General features: G+C 38.4%; 1 protein-coding gene across 11 annotated transcripts in view; it reads left to right on the forward strand.

Annotated features, from left to right (window-relative positions):
* PARD3 (par-3 family cell polarity regulator) overlaps positions 1-12,607 on the forward strand; it is a 444,439-nt gene that overhangs the window by 169,511 nt on the left and 262,321 nt on the right. For all 11 annotated transcript variants that reach the window (XR_009275724.1, XM_058819864.1, XM_058820106.1 and 8 more), the window contains exon 4: positions 9,032-9,210. Coding sequence is in view for 10 of the 11 variants with exons in the window: in XM_058819864.1 (XP_058675847.1) it covers positions 9,032-9,210 (179 nt within the window). In the remaining variant the exon portion in view is untranslated. The remainder of the gene's footprint in view (positions 1-9,031; positions 9,211-12,607) is intronic.

Raw genomic sequence — 12,607 nt, forward strand, 5'->3', positions numbered from 1 at the left:
TACAGGATTGCTTTTATATCTCAAAAAGCCTCCCAGCTCAATTCTTGATGTCTCCTGAACTTGTCTGCAGTGGAGCAAGGCTGGAGCCAGCCATGCTCACCCCAGCCTGAAAAGGAGCATTGCCAAGTGCCTGCTCAGTGGCAAGGAACTGTTCCACACAAGCATGGACAAGTAGCAGATTAACAGCCAGACACCTCCAAGAACTGAGCATTCATCTGATGATTGGCAAAGGATACCTTTTCCCTTACTGCTGCAAAAGTAACTGAGTAAACAACTATCCCATGTAACTTGTTCACAGTTCCCATTATTAGGACCCCAGTAGGATCCCAGCTTCCACCTTTAATTTACCATATCCTGTGTACCACCAGACTGTTTAGTGATGGTACCATTACTAATTCAGAAGCTTTGGGGGTGTTTTTCCCATTCTGACCATTGGTAGAAATGCTGCAGGATTCCATTTCCTCCCCAGGGAGTGGCTGGTGTGTAGGATTTCCTCCTCTGGGCAGCTCCCACTGAGGGATGCTGATGGACAGCCTGCAGGCTCTGAAGCCCTCTGGGCAGTGCGGGCCTTTACTTCTCTGTCACTTTGTGATGCCATTCATGAGCCAGTGGGTGAGGCATTATTCTCCTTTTTTGATGGAGAGTAGGAAAGGAGGGAGATTCCAGTACCAGCTTTGTAAGGACTTGTGTTAGTGACAAATCTCTTGCTAATTACACACATAGCTGCTGAATTGCAATTACAGCATGTTTAACTCTTTGGCATCTGCAAATGATCTGCATAGGAATTCTCACTTCACACATGAGGTCGTGCAGGCATGTAGGAGGCTGTGTTGGCAACTGATGTTGAGAGAAGCCTTATTCTCTGATAAGTCAGAAATGGACACAGACTCACAAGCAGTACTGAACCCTTGATATCTGGTGCTGCAGGGTGCTGCTCTTCTCCCACCCCTTCCCCTCCTCACAGAAAAGCTCAGTGGTGGCCTGGGGACCAGAAGGGGTCATGGCATTGGCAACCACAGCAGGTTTCTCTGACTAAAAGTCACTGATGAAATAACTGTACTGTGTATTATACACATTTAAACTTTTCTTGTTCTTCCCAACTGAGCTTTTTAAGTTACAATTCATTGTTGCATTGTTGCATCTGTATTTTTTCTCTTCTATCCAGTAAAACATTGCAAACTTCTTCCTTCTTTTCTGAGCCTATCCAAAGCATTTGGACCATAAACAATCAACAGTTTTCATAGCACTGCATTATGTTTAGTAACAGGAGGAATTTTTCCATTAAGTTTCAGGGGATGTTTCAAAGTTGTGGTAAGAAAAATATCTGCCAGCTTCCTTCCTGTGTCTCAGAGTGCTGAAGTTTAATCAACTCAGAGCAGCCAGGAATTTGTTCCTGTCACTGTAAACTCTGGCTTGCACTGTAGAATGAATGAAGGTATGTAATACAGTGTCTTCATTAAAACATAACTAAATATCAATCATAGTATTATTAGTAATGAAAAGTGATCTCTAATGAAAGGAAAATAACTTCAACAGCAGCAAAGCTGATGTTTCCTACTGTGACACAAACTGTTTGAAAAAGTAAGATGTAAATTTTTTGCAAAAATTTTGGCATCTGGGGGACTACAAGTACATTTTTCTTACATGTGTAGCAGTGGCATGAAAATAGGTAAAGAGGTAATCCAGGATGTTTTAAGGAAATAATGAAGAATGTACCCAAAACCTAGAGACTGTAGCTCATTAAAATATACTGAAATGCAATTTTTTGACAGGGATGAGTAGAACATTTGTAAAATCTGACATTTTTGTCTTTTCTTTTGGCATATAAAGATATTTGCATTTTAGAAAAGAGCCCAGAGAAAAGAGACAGAGAGGGTGAAGGTAATTAAATTTTAATTTCAGTTTTAAAGATCTTTCTCTAATTAGCTTTAAAAGTCAGTGTCTAAGTAAATTGAGTTTCAGGGTGCAATCATAATTTTCTTCCTGGATCCTAGTATTCAAAAGTAAGAAGAAAGAGTATTAGAGAAAGAGAAGGAAGATTGTTATTTTAAAGGCCTTTCAAGATAAGGATTTAACATTACCTCATTATTAAAATATAACTGTGGCAGGTTGTTTTTTTATTTCTGAATTTCAAAGTCATCAAGCAGTCATGGTTGGGGAAATGAGAAACTTAGGTTCTATTAAAAGAAACTGAAAATTATACCACGAAAGTAAAGACTTTTTTTCTTTCTTCTGCTTTGTAACAAGATTTCTTTTTAGTGGCTTGCTTGTGTTCTTTTCTCTGTTATCCATTCTTCCAGTTTTGTTCACAGGCATGCTATCATAATGTCCTATGTTTCTTAAAGGTGTGCTAGCATGCAGTGGGCTCCTGTTGGTGTGTTTTACATAGCCAAATGTCTTTTCTCTGCATTTGTGTGATGGCTGGGGACAGAAGTTGCTGCATTCTTCTGCCATCTGCCAGACCACGCTGTGTTCGCAGTGCTGTGGCCCAGCCCCTGGTGTGGCTCCGTGCCAGTGCTCCAAGTGTGTGGGGCACTGGTGGGAGGAAAACAGGCTAATGGTGACTTGTCATGCTTTAATGTGCAAATGATTATAAATGTGCCTTTTTAAAACTAAAGATACAAGAAAACAGAGAGTATTTGATAACATTGAAAATATGTCTGTGAGAAGTACATAAGCTGTTCGACGATGAATTGCTGGAAAAACAACTAAAACAGTTGGTTTCTACATGAAGTAGTTATAAATATCTGGAGTTGTATGAAACAATGATTTTTTCTCTGTAAGAGCTGTAGAAGTCTTGTTATTTAACCAAGAATTCTGAATGTAGAAAATTTAATTTTAGAAGTTGATCTTTTTATGCATAAACATATTTTCAAGTAGAGAAATGCTAATTATCTAAACTATGTCACCTTTCTTGTAATTCTGAAAGGGAAAGCCATGAATACAAAACACTTGGCATTTGCAGGTGAATACTGGGTAATTCATGTAGTATTTGCAAATGTTGAAGCATTTGATAGAAATTGAAGTGTCTTGAAATGTGACCATAAACACTTCATGGATTAAAAATCAGCATAGAAATCTTAAAAGTTGGAGGCAGTCTTTGTCTAGAGATTGTTGTCCAATAGGGTTTTGTGAGGCTTCCTGTCACTTTTGGTTTTATTTAACATCTTTAAATCTGAAAGAATCAGTACTGTAAAGAGTATGTTAATTAAATTTCTAGTTGTTAATAGACTGGGAAAATAGAATCGCATGAAAGAAGGAAGGATATATATAACCCAACAGATATGTGCTGTACAGCTGAATACAGTTTGATTCAGCCTGAATAAATAGAAGATAATGTATAAGGACATTGATCTAAACTGAACTTATACTTTAATTATCAAGACAGATGCTGAAGCAAGACTACAGAAGACATTTCAGGATTTCTTTGGATGTTCTGGGTTGATACCATGACAGTAAAATACCCAAATATGATTACTGCTGACTATGTATTAGCATCAAAGTTCAAAAGCTGACAGGGATGATTTAAACAGCACTGAGGGTATTTCATATAAGAAATAGACTATTCAAGGTGCCTTCTGAACAAGTTAAGACTGGAATAATGTTTACAAAAATGAACAGAAATAGTGACTTAAAAGAAGCAAAGGTTATGTGCTGTGTAGCACTGCTAAGGGGAGATTTGAGAGGTCTGTGACATATGAAAAGAGAGTTTTTTTTAAAAGGATGGGAGTAACTAGTGACAGGAGGATAAACTTGGGGAGAATAATACAAATAAACAGATTCTGGAGATTTCAACATTCCCAAGTGCTGAAATTTTTTTTTTTTTTTTGGGGTGGATTCCATGAGGGAGAAAAATACTGCTCTGGGCCATGAGGAGAAAGTTGGTGGTGTGTGTATAAATAAATAAGTGTATGTATATCCTCCTCCTTTGCTGTGACATTCAAAAGTAAGTTTTTGAAAGCACCTACAACTGGTGGTAGCTTTGCAGTGCCCCTGTTTTGTGTCCATCCCAGCTGTCATCTCCCTGTAGTGTGCCTGTTTTCTTCTGCAGGACAGATGGTGTTGTCTTCCCAGCAGTGCTTCTTCACCTCTTGGAATGGCTTAAGGGTGTTTTTTTCCTTTCATTTCTAATTCAAGATATCTACATTTGATTTGCACTGTTTTGTTAATCTTGTAGAGAAGTGCTGGCTTATGTTAGCTGCTGCTAGGGTTTAATGTAGTTCGGAGATAAGTTCACAGTCAGCTGGTTTTTGCCTCCAACTATTTTCCTTCTGTCCACAGTCAAGTCTACAACAGCCTTGGTGGTCTTTGGAAGTTACCATCACCTCGTTTTTAGAGGTTTGCAAATATGAAAGTTAACTGATAGGGGAATTTGAGCTTTTGAATGTTAGAGGGGGTGTTTTGCTCTTGCTGTGTCTAACTGAGTGGAACAAGAAGATGAACTGAACCTACTGAAATTGGAACCAGAACTCCAGGAGCTGTGCTGGAGTGTGAAACTCAAGGCTAATCTAAATATTTTTAAAGAGATATTTCAATTAAATATAGACAAAGCCTTAACTTGTATTTCCAAGTACTTCAAGCTGAAAGAAGCAGTCCTGCTTTCCTCAACCCCAGGATGACCCTGATTCATCCTTTCTCTTGGGCTCCAGATGAGGATTTGAGTAGAATGATGAGCTGGATGGGTGGTGGAGACAGCAGAGCTGTTCAATTTCTCTCTCCCATCCCCAGAGTGGTTTTTTGATGTTGATGCAGGATCTGTGTGTGTCTTGTGTATACAGTGCACCCTGATGTACATATGTATCTGTGGGATCACTTTCAGGAACTCTGTCTAACCTGAGCAGCTTTTTGGTTAAAAGCTACTCTTTCCCACAGAGTTTTTTGGTTTTACTGATTCATCATTTTCCCAGAGATGTCTCTTAGTGTGTGGAGAGAAAAAAAAAATCCTCTTCCGCTCTACTCATCTGTCATGAGCCTCATGTTCTGTGTGAGATGGCCAGAAATGACTCTGAGATCATTTTTTCATTTCTGTGCCTTAAATCCACTGCACACCAAATTGTACAAACTGCAGTGGCACTGGGGAGCTGAAACCTTCACAGAGTAAAATTATGTTTGCCATGCTATATAAATATAACTACGTATTTTTCTAGTCATGCCCTCCAAGCTGACATCCAAGAGGAAATTGGGATGGGAAGGTATCTATCAGCTCTGCTCTGGGGGGCCACCATCCATTGTGCTGAGTGCCTGCACACAGGGCAGCATACTCAGCTTTATGGATGAAATTTGCCAGATCCTCAAATACTTTTACTCGTGAGCATATTTGAAAATCAGAGAAGGTGATGACCCTTTTAAAATAAAAATGGAATTGCTGGCAGGAAGGGAAGGTACAACTCTGTGTTCTTTACATTTAAAGATGGTTATAAAATGTGTATTGGCTGTTTTTATAATTTATAGTGAAACTGGGGTTGCTTTTAATAAAATGAGACTTCCAGTCAGAATTTCTTGATTATGAATGTGAGTGTTTTGTTATACAGCTTGGATCTATCCTACAAATAACCATCTTGTAGCAGAATTCTGGCTATATACATAACTTAATGGGATTCTCTGTCAACATAATTCTTTCTGAAATTGACTCTTGGTTGAATACTTCAAGTCCTTGAATGTGACTCAAGAGCTGCGTTAGTGGTAACTTTCAGGATTTTTAATTCAATTTTTCTTTATTCCTTAGACTTTTAAAACTTCCTGTAATTCATTATTAGATTTACCATTTCAAGTGCTTATTTAAAAGGCACCTTAGCTGCAGAAGCAAATCAATATTTACAGTGCATTAGTGCCACAGAGAATTTGAAGCCTTGTGATTAGAGTTCATTGCTGTTTTATCCACTCTTCAAAGAAACCACAGACTTCAAACAGTATCAGCCATCATCCTGGAATCAGTGACATTGCATTGGTCCCATGCGTACTTTATCTTGTGGTTTAATTATTAAGTTCTTTTCCTTTGATTTTCCTTTTAATATTTCAAAGTATATCCTCTTCAAATCTATAAATTCTAGTCAAATTCTGTAAACTAGAGGATTTTAGCCAACAATATATTGGTTTAAAAAAAAAATTGTTCAATGTATTCTTTTATGTTGTTGTTTTAATGGAGAGGAAACAGTTGAAGAGAATGCAGATGATGTTTCCAGCTTGTGGTTAACAGTGTGAACAAGATTTACTTCTCAGATTAAGACCTATTGACCATTGCCAGGCAGCATGGGTTAGAGCCAGCTCTGTGTGTCTGTCCCCTTCCAGTAATAAAAAAAAAGTAATGCCATGTGTTTAAGTTCCTTGTTAATTTGGGAAGTACATAGATGCAACAAACACAAATTTTTTCTGTTCTATAATTCACTTTATTGCAAAGTTTGCTTTGTAAAAGAAATCACTTCTCCTAAGGTATGGAACCATTTCCATAAGAAGAGACTAGAAGAGATGATTTCTACCTTCATATTGACAGAATACCCTTAGTTAAAAAGATTTGATGAAATGTTCAGTAAATATCTGAAAATATCTCAATAGCTAAACTTATTGAAATGAAACTAGTCATACTAAAGGTGGCTCATCTGTGAGTAGATTTTGTAGAGAAGCTTCTCATGTTAATGTTCTCTCCAGAGCATATTAGTATTTGGGAATTCCATTGTATAATTGACTACCTGTATTTTGAAGAGTCTCTACTCACCATTGTGCAAACTGTCAGGTTTTGACTGCAAAGCAGAAGCCAAGGCAGAGATAATGACTTGCTCCTCTCCAGAAATGCTGGTTTGATTTCCTTTCTTTGTTGGCAGTTTGGCTTCTCTTCTTACAGAAGTTCACCCAACTGAACTTTTGTTTTGTCAAGCAATTTGAAGAAGAAGTGTAAAAATACAAGAACATTTTGCTATCACCGTGCTTATATATAGACGTACAAGCATAAGGAGCAAGTGAACTCATGTTTGAAAATTGTAATTCTCTGTTGTGGGGTGGGTAGTGAAGGCAAACATGATAATGTGCACGGGCTGCTGCTTGGAGCAGATATAGATTGGTATTCTTAAGTGGCACTACATACTAGAGAGCCCCTTTGGCTCAGGCTGATCTAATAAAGGAGAAAGTGTGCTGGGGGCTGTGCCAGCAGCACAGCACTGCTGGGAAGGGGTCACCTCATCCAGTGCTGGGGCTGCAGCTGAGCCACCTCTGCTCACAGAGCTCCTGGGGTTTCATAGGGCACTGGTTGTGTGTTTGTCATGGGGGGAAAGGAGATGCTTTGCCTTCAGCTGCTTCATGAAAGCTGAAGTAGTTGAAAACAAGGCAATCAAAGAAAGACCCTCTATTAGAGTCTGTGAGTATATACTGAGAAATCACATTCTTAGTAGACTTAACTCTGCCCATTAATACTTTCCTTCATAATTAGTAATCTTTCATGAAATATTCCTTTAATTAATTCTAGTTCCATTATGCATTTAGGTGTGTATGTATAAGTAAGTGTATACATGTTTAGAAAATAAAGTGTTTTATTTGCTGGAAATTACCTTTTGTTATGAAAATAAAAATAAAAAAAATTGAAAGCAAAGAGAAATAGTACAACAGCTGTGGGGAAAAAAACCCATTAATTCTTTGTTATTCTTGTTTACCAGAATGAACATGAAATAGATTGACTGTTTTGGTGGTCGGTCATGTAACACTTGTTTATATCTCAGCAGCAGGAGTCCTTGTAGATTAAAAAAAACTTGCATGTTTTCATTATGTGGCATGACTTACTGTATTTTTCAGTGTATTCGTGATGCCCTGCAGAATAAGATTCTTTAATATTATTAAATGTAACATTAACGTGATGCTATTGTTGAGATTGAGACAAGTCATTTAACAAACAGCTCCTGTCATTGTGTTTTCCTGTTAGTATTGCCAGACCTGCACCCTCAGTTTCCTTGGGAACTGTTTCATTGAAGCATTAAAACCCAGTCCTGGTTTTTATTCTCAGCTGTTGCCCATTGTGCCTTTCCCACTGACTCAACTGCTTAGGTGCCATTGCTTTCACCTTTTTCCTTTGCACTTTGCATTCAGAGTTCTCAGTGCTGCAATAAAGAGAAATAAAACTGATAAATCACAGCCTCTCTATTCTGATGCTGAGTGGGAGAGTACTAAGAGGTCACAAATTCAGGCAGTGAAACTTCTGTTTGGGCGAGGAGAGGATAGATATGTGGGTATTTTCTGTAGGATGATAAATGAAATTGGAAAAAATTAAGTTCTCTTTCAAAAGAAACTAACTTTAATGTGCCATTTAAGTTTCCAGAATGGATGTACATATATTAAGAAAACCTTATCTCTTTCCAATCAGTCTACCTTCCTGCTGCGTCATTTTTTACTAATGAAATATTTTTCTCCTGTCAGTCACCCCAGCTGCAAGGCTGAGGGAATCAGGGTTAATCAGTTCAGATCTTGCTTGAGCTGTCAGGAAGAGGCAAAGGAAGAATGCAGAGGAGAAAACAGTCTCTTCCATAAGTTTTGAGAGGGAAATGCAGAGTATATTGTAGAAGGTCAGGAGGCTGCCTTGGCTGGCCTGCAGCTTCCTGGCAGCACGTTGTGCTCGCAGTGCCCCGCCCTGGCAGCGGGGTGGGGGACACGTTGTCCAAGTCCACCCCTTGCTTTGCTACCAGGCTTTGCCTGCTTGCTCTTCAAAATGCCTGTATGTCACCTTAACCTCCTGGTTGTCCAAATCCATTTTGCATGTTTTTGTTTTGCACACCGCCCAACAGATAGCTTTGTGCTTGGACAGCCGCTGAGCTGTGCTTGGTTCAGAGGGGTTGGTTTTCCCTTCCTTCTCTCCATGTGCAACCAAGCAGCAAGGCTGTGGTTTGAGGGACAGACCTTGCACTTGAGGAGCTGCGCTGAGGTCCAGAACTCCTTACTCTGTGAAGCCACATTTGGTCGCACCATCCTTCCAGAGCTTGAAAAAATATTTTTCCTTTGTCAGAAACATTTTAAATCTAGTCAATGTTTATTTACTGTCTGTTTGATTTTGCAGATATGCCTCTCCACGTCCGCCGCAGTAGTGACCCTGCGCTGATTGGCCTCTCCGCCTCTGTGAGCGACACAAATTTCCCTGCAGAGGAGCCCTCTCGCAAGAACCCCACCAGGTGGTCCACAACAGCAGGCTTCCTCAAGCAGAACACCCCTGGTGTGCCCAGTGCTCATGAGAGAAAGGTATGCTTCTTTCCTCCGCTTTAGTAAATAAATTACAAATGTGCATGGATATTGAATTGTTTTCTGCTTCTCTCATCTGCTCCTGGTTTCAACTTGTGTTTTCTGACCTTGTCCACCCAACCCCGTCAGCAGCAGTGAAGTGTTTGAGTCACACTTGTCCTGCTCTTCCCAGAATCTCAGTGATAACCACAGCAGTGACCCTAAAAACATGATTTTTGCCTTTAGCTGTAGTTGAATCTATGATTATTCACTATTCTGCAAAGTTTTTATTTTCAACTTAATGCTGGTAGGCCATGTCTGTATTAATTTTTACTAATCTATGTAGAAGGCCTTATGTCAGTGAATAATCTGCATGCCCACAGCTGGTCTGGTTTGTCTTGCTAACCCAGCATTGATAATTTGTACTTTCTGAGTCTCTAGTGAATTAATACAAAACACAAATTACAAATTATTTCTCTCCTTGATAACAGTCTTAAAAATAAAACAGTGAAATGCAGTGTGAGTATTTTTTCCTTCATTTTTTCAATATTATTTCAGTATCTCTCCATGAATTGCATTATTTGCTAGAGAAGCCAACAAGAAGCACTCTTCTGAGCACAATACTAAAAAAATTTGAAGAATCAAGCCCTTTTGTACAATCCCACATTGCCCATAATTGTGATGGTAGCTTGCAGAAAAACTCAAAAGGAAAAAAATGTGTATTTTCTGTTAGAAATGAGTAATTTTAAAAGAATGTTGCACTTTTGATTGCTATTCTCACTACACAGGACCAAGTCATCTTGGAAAATATGCAGCTTAATATAGCTTTTATTTTTTTCCCTTCATTCCTGTTAACTCTGTGTAGTGTAAATGCAAACTAAGTCTCAGCAGTCAGGATTTACACACCCCAAATAAAGAAGTCTTTATACCCTGCTAATGAACCAAACTATTTTCAGTGGGCCTTTGGTCATTTCTAAAGAATCTATAAAAGCTCAGTGCTCGTAGGCATTGAGGTCCCTGTTCTGCAGAGGTGTCAGTTTAACTTGGTATCATTAAGTTTCTGCTTAATCAGGATTTCAGGCAGGTAATAGTATGTTTTCTGTCACTTGTACTGGTGTGGCACAGAAGTGTGTGCCCTTTTGTAAATAGGTGTTTTGTACTACTCTGATTCAGAGAAAAAAAAAAGATAATTAATCCATTTGAAGTATTAACATTTTCAGTTAATTTTTGTGAAATGATAATGAGATGACACTTTGTTACTCCACAAGCATAGTTATGAAGGGCTATACACAGCATAATCAGATTTCTTTGAGTGTCTGAAGTTAGCAGAAATTGGAGAGAATTGAACAGCAGCTAATCTTCCGCACTAGTCTCATCTTTAGTTGTTCAGTATGTACTTATTCTTGGTTTTTATGAAAATATTTAATGTCTATTGGAGCATGGTGACCAAAGTGGAAAGGAATGCATATGATCTCATGTAGGGATGGGAAGCAAGGCACCAGACAACATTAAATCAAGAAGATTGGAATGAGCTGAAGTTATATTAGTTAGTACAATAGATGCTGATAAATTCTTTTATCATTTTTCAACACTCTATGTATTGATCATTTGAATAGAGCAGTTCACTATTTTTAATAGGTAAATTGCGGTAAACACATGGAATTGAATTAAATAATTGCTTATGCAATGTGTATTATGAATTACTCCTGAGTTCATTTATGCTAGAATGATTTTTTCTGTTTTCAGTGTCTTGATTTCTTCATGTGAGTCAAGATTTTGTAGCCAATCCTGTTTCTCTTAGGAATCACATTAAGAATTCTCATTTCCTTCCTCAGTATTAGCAACAATTTATTTTGTATTATTATTCTAAATGGTGGCATTTTTGAAGTCCATGTCGCCAGTCTCTTACCAAAGTACTGACAATGAATTTTTACAAACGCATTTGTGTTATTTGAGCTATAACAAGTCCTCTTTTCTTATGTTAGGTTGTTTTTCTTCAGCTACTCGGATAACAAAGAGATTGCTGTGCTTTGTTCCAGACTGTTTCATTGATTATAGATGACACAGACATTTTCAGAAAAGCAATGAGAACAGTCTTAATTTTCTGCTCAGCGCATTGGGCCTGAGCACCCATATATCTTTTGTGAGTGGTTGGCACTATGTAATGTTTTCACTGCAGTTCTCTTTCTTGACAGCACAAGAACATATGTTCTTGGGCTGAGATTTGCAGCACAGTTGTAGATTAGCAACTTTGCCCCAGCAGTATCTTGCAGAAACATGAAAAGGGTTTCTGGGAGAGTTGCCAAAAGCTTCATCCACCTACTGACTCCAAGAAGTGACATTACTTTCAGCCCGTCACCTCTAAAGAGAAATAATTGACAGGTAGAAACCCTGTCCAATTTTTGGAGGAATTAGCACAGGGGAAGCTGCATGTGTCTGGCAGAAGGGATTTATTTCTCAGGGACAAGTGAGAGAGGACGTCTTACTGGTGTTTGTTTCATTTTGGGTATGAAGAATTTGGAATGGCAGGAGAATGGGCAGATGCCCAAGCTGAGATGAAATGAAGGGGTGAGAGTGCTGCCATGCACAGAAGGCTGTGAGGAGCCAGGACATATGCCAGTAGTTCTGGGCAAACAGAAAGGGAAAAGGGTGCTGGGCAAGAGTAGAAATACAGGCTGGTGGAAGGATCCTACTATTGTAGCTGTAGTGCTGCCTGTAGTTACGGGGATAAATGAAATGAGACACCAGAGGGACTTCTGTGTCCCTAAGAAGAAAATGACCAGTGAGAGACAAGAGTATGCTTTGGAGTTGGTCTTGCAAAGATTTGGATGTGTGTTGAACTTGAGATGCATTTCTGTTATGATGAGTGGGATATTGTGATATGAAATCTTTGCCCTAAACTGAGCCTGGATTGTCATCCATTTTTCAAATAATCTTTTAAAGAAACATATTTTTATTATCAGAATATCATAATAGATTCTCTATCCTTAGAATTGGAATCTCACATAATTTCTACTTTCTGTGTTTTTCACCTGTAAGAGCAATTTACTCTGTTTTTTGTTCCAAGGTACTAATTTATTTGCAGAATTATTGATTATTTATAAGTTATTGTAGTGCTGTTAACTGTACTTAGCTAGGTAATTCCTGACCTAATCGTTCCTATGAATGGTTTCAACCAAATGAATAGGTCTTCCCATCTGTGAAATATTCACAAAATTGGCTCCTGATCACCTCTAGTTGGTAAATTTGCTTCTTGGGATTAATTTTTTTGAAATTGAATGTTAAAATAATTTTCAGATACTTTTGTGTGTGAGACAGACATGTTTGTATTACCTAGTGACTCATAGCTTGACTTAATCCTGTCTCTTGCTTCCTTGAGCCATTCTAATGAAAAAAGAAGAAATCTCTAAGTAGAAAT

This window comes from Ammospiza caudacuta, chromosome 1, assembly GCF_027887145.1.
Source record: "Ammospiza caudacuta isolate bAmmCau1 chromosome 1, bAmmCau1.pri, whole genome shotgun sequence".
Taxonomy (NCBI): domain Eukaryota; kingdom Metazoa; phylum Chordata; class Aves; order Passeriformes; family Passerellidae; genus Ammospiza; species Ammospiza caudacuta.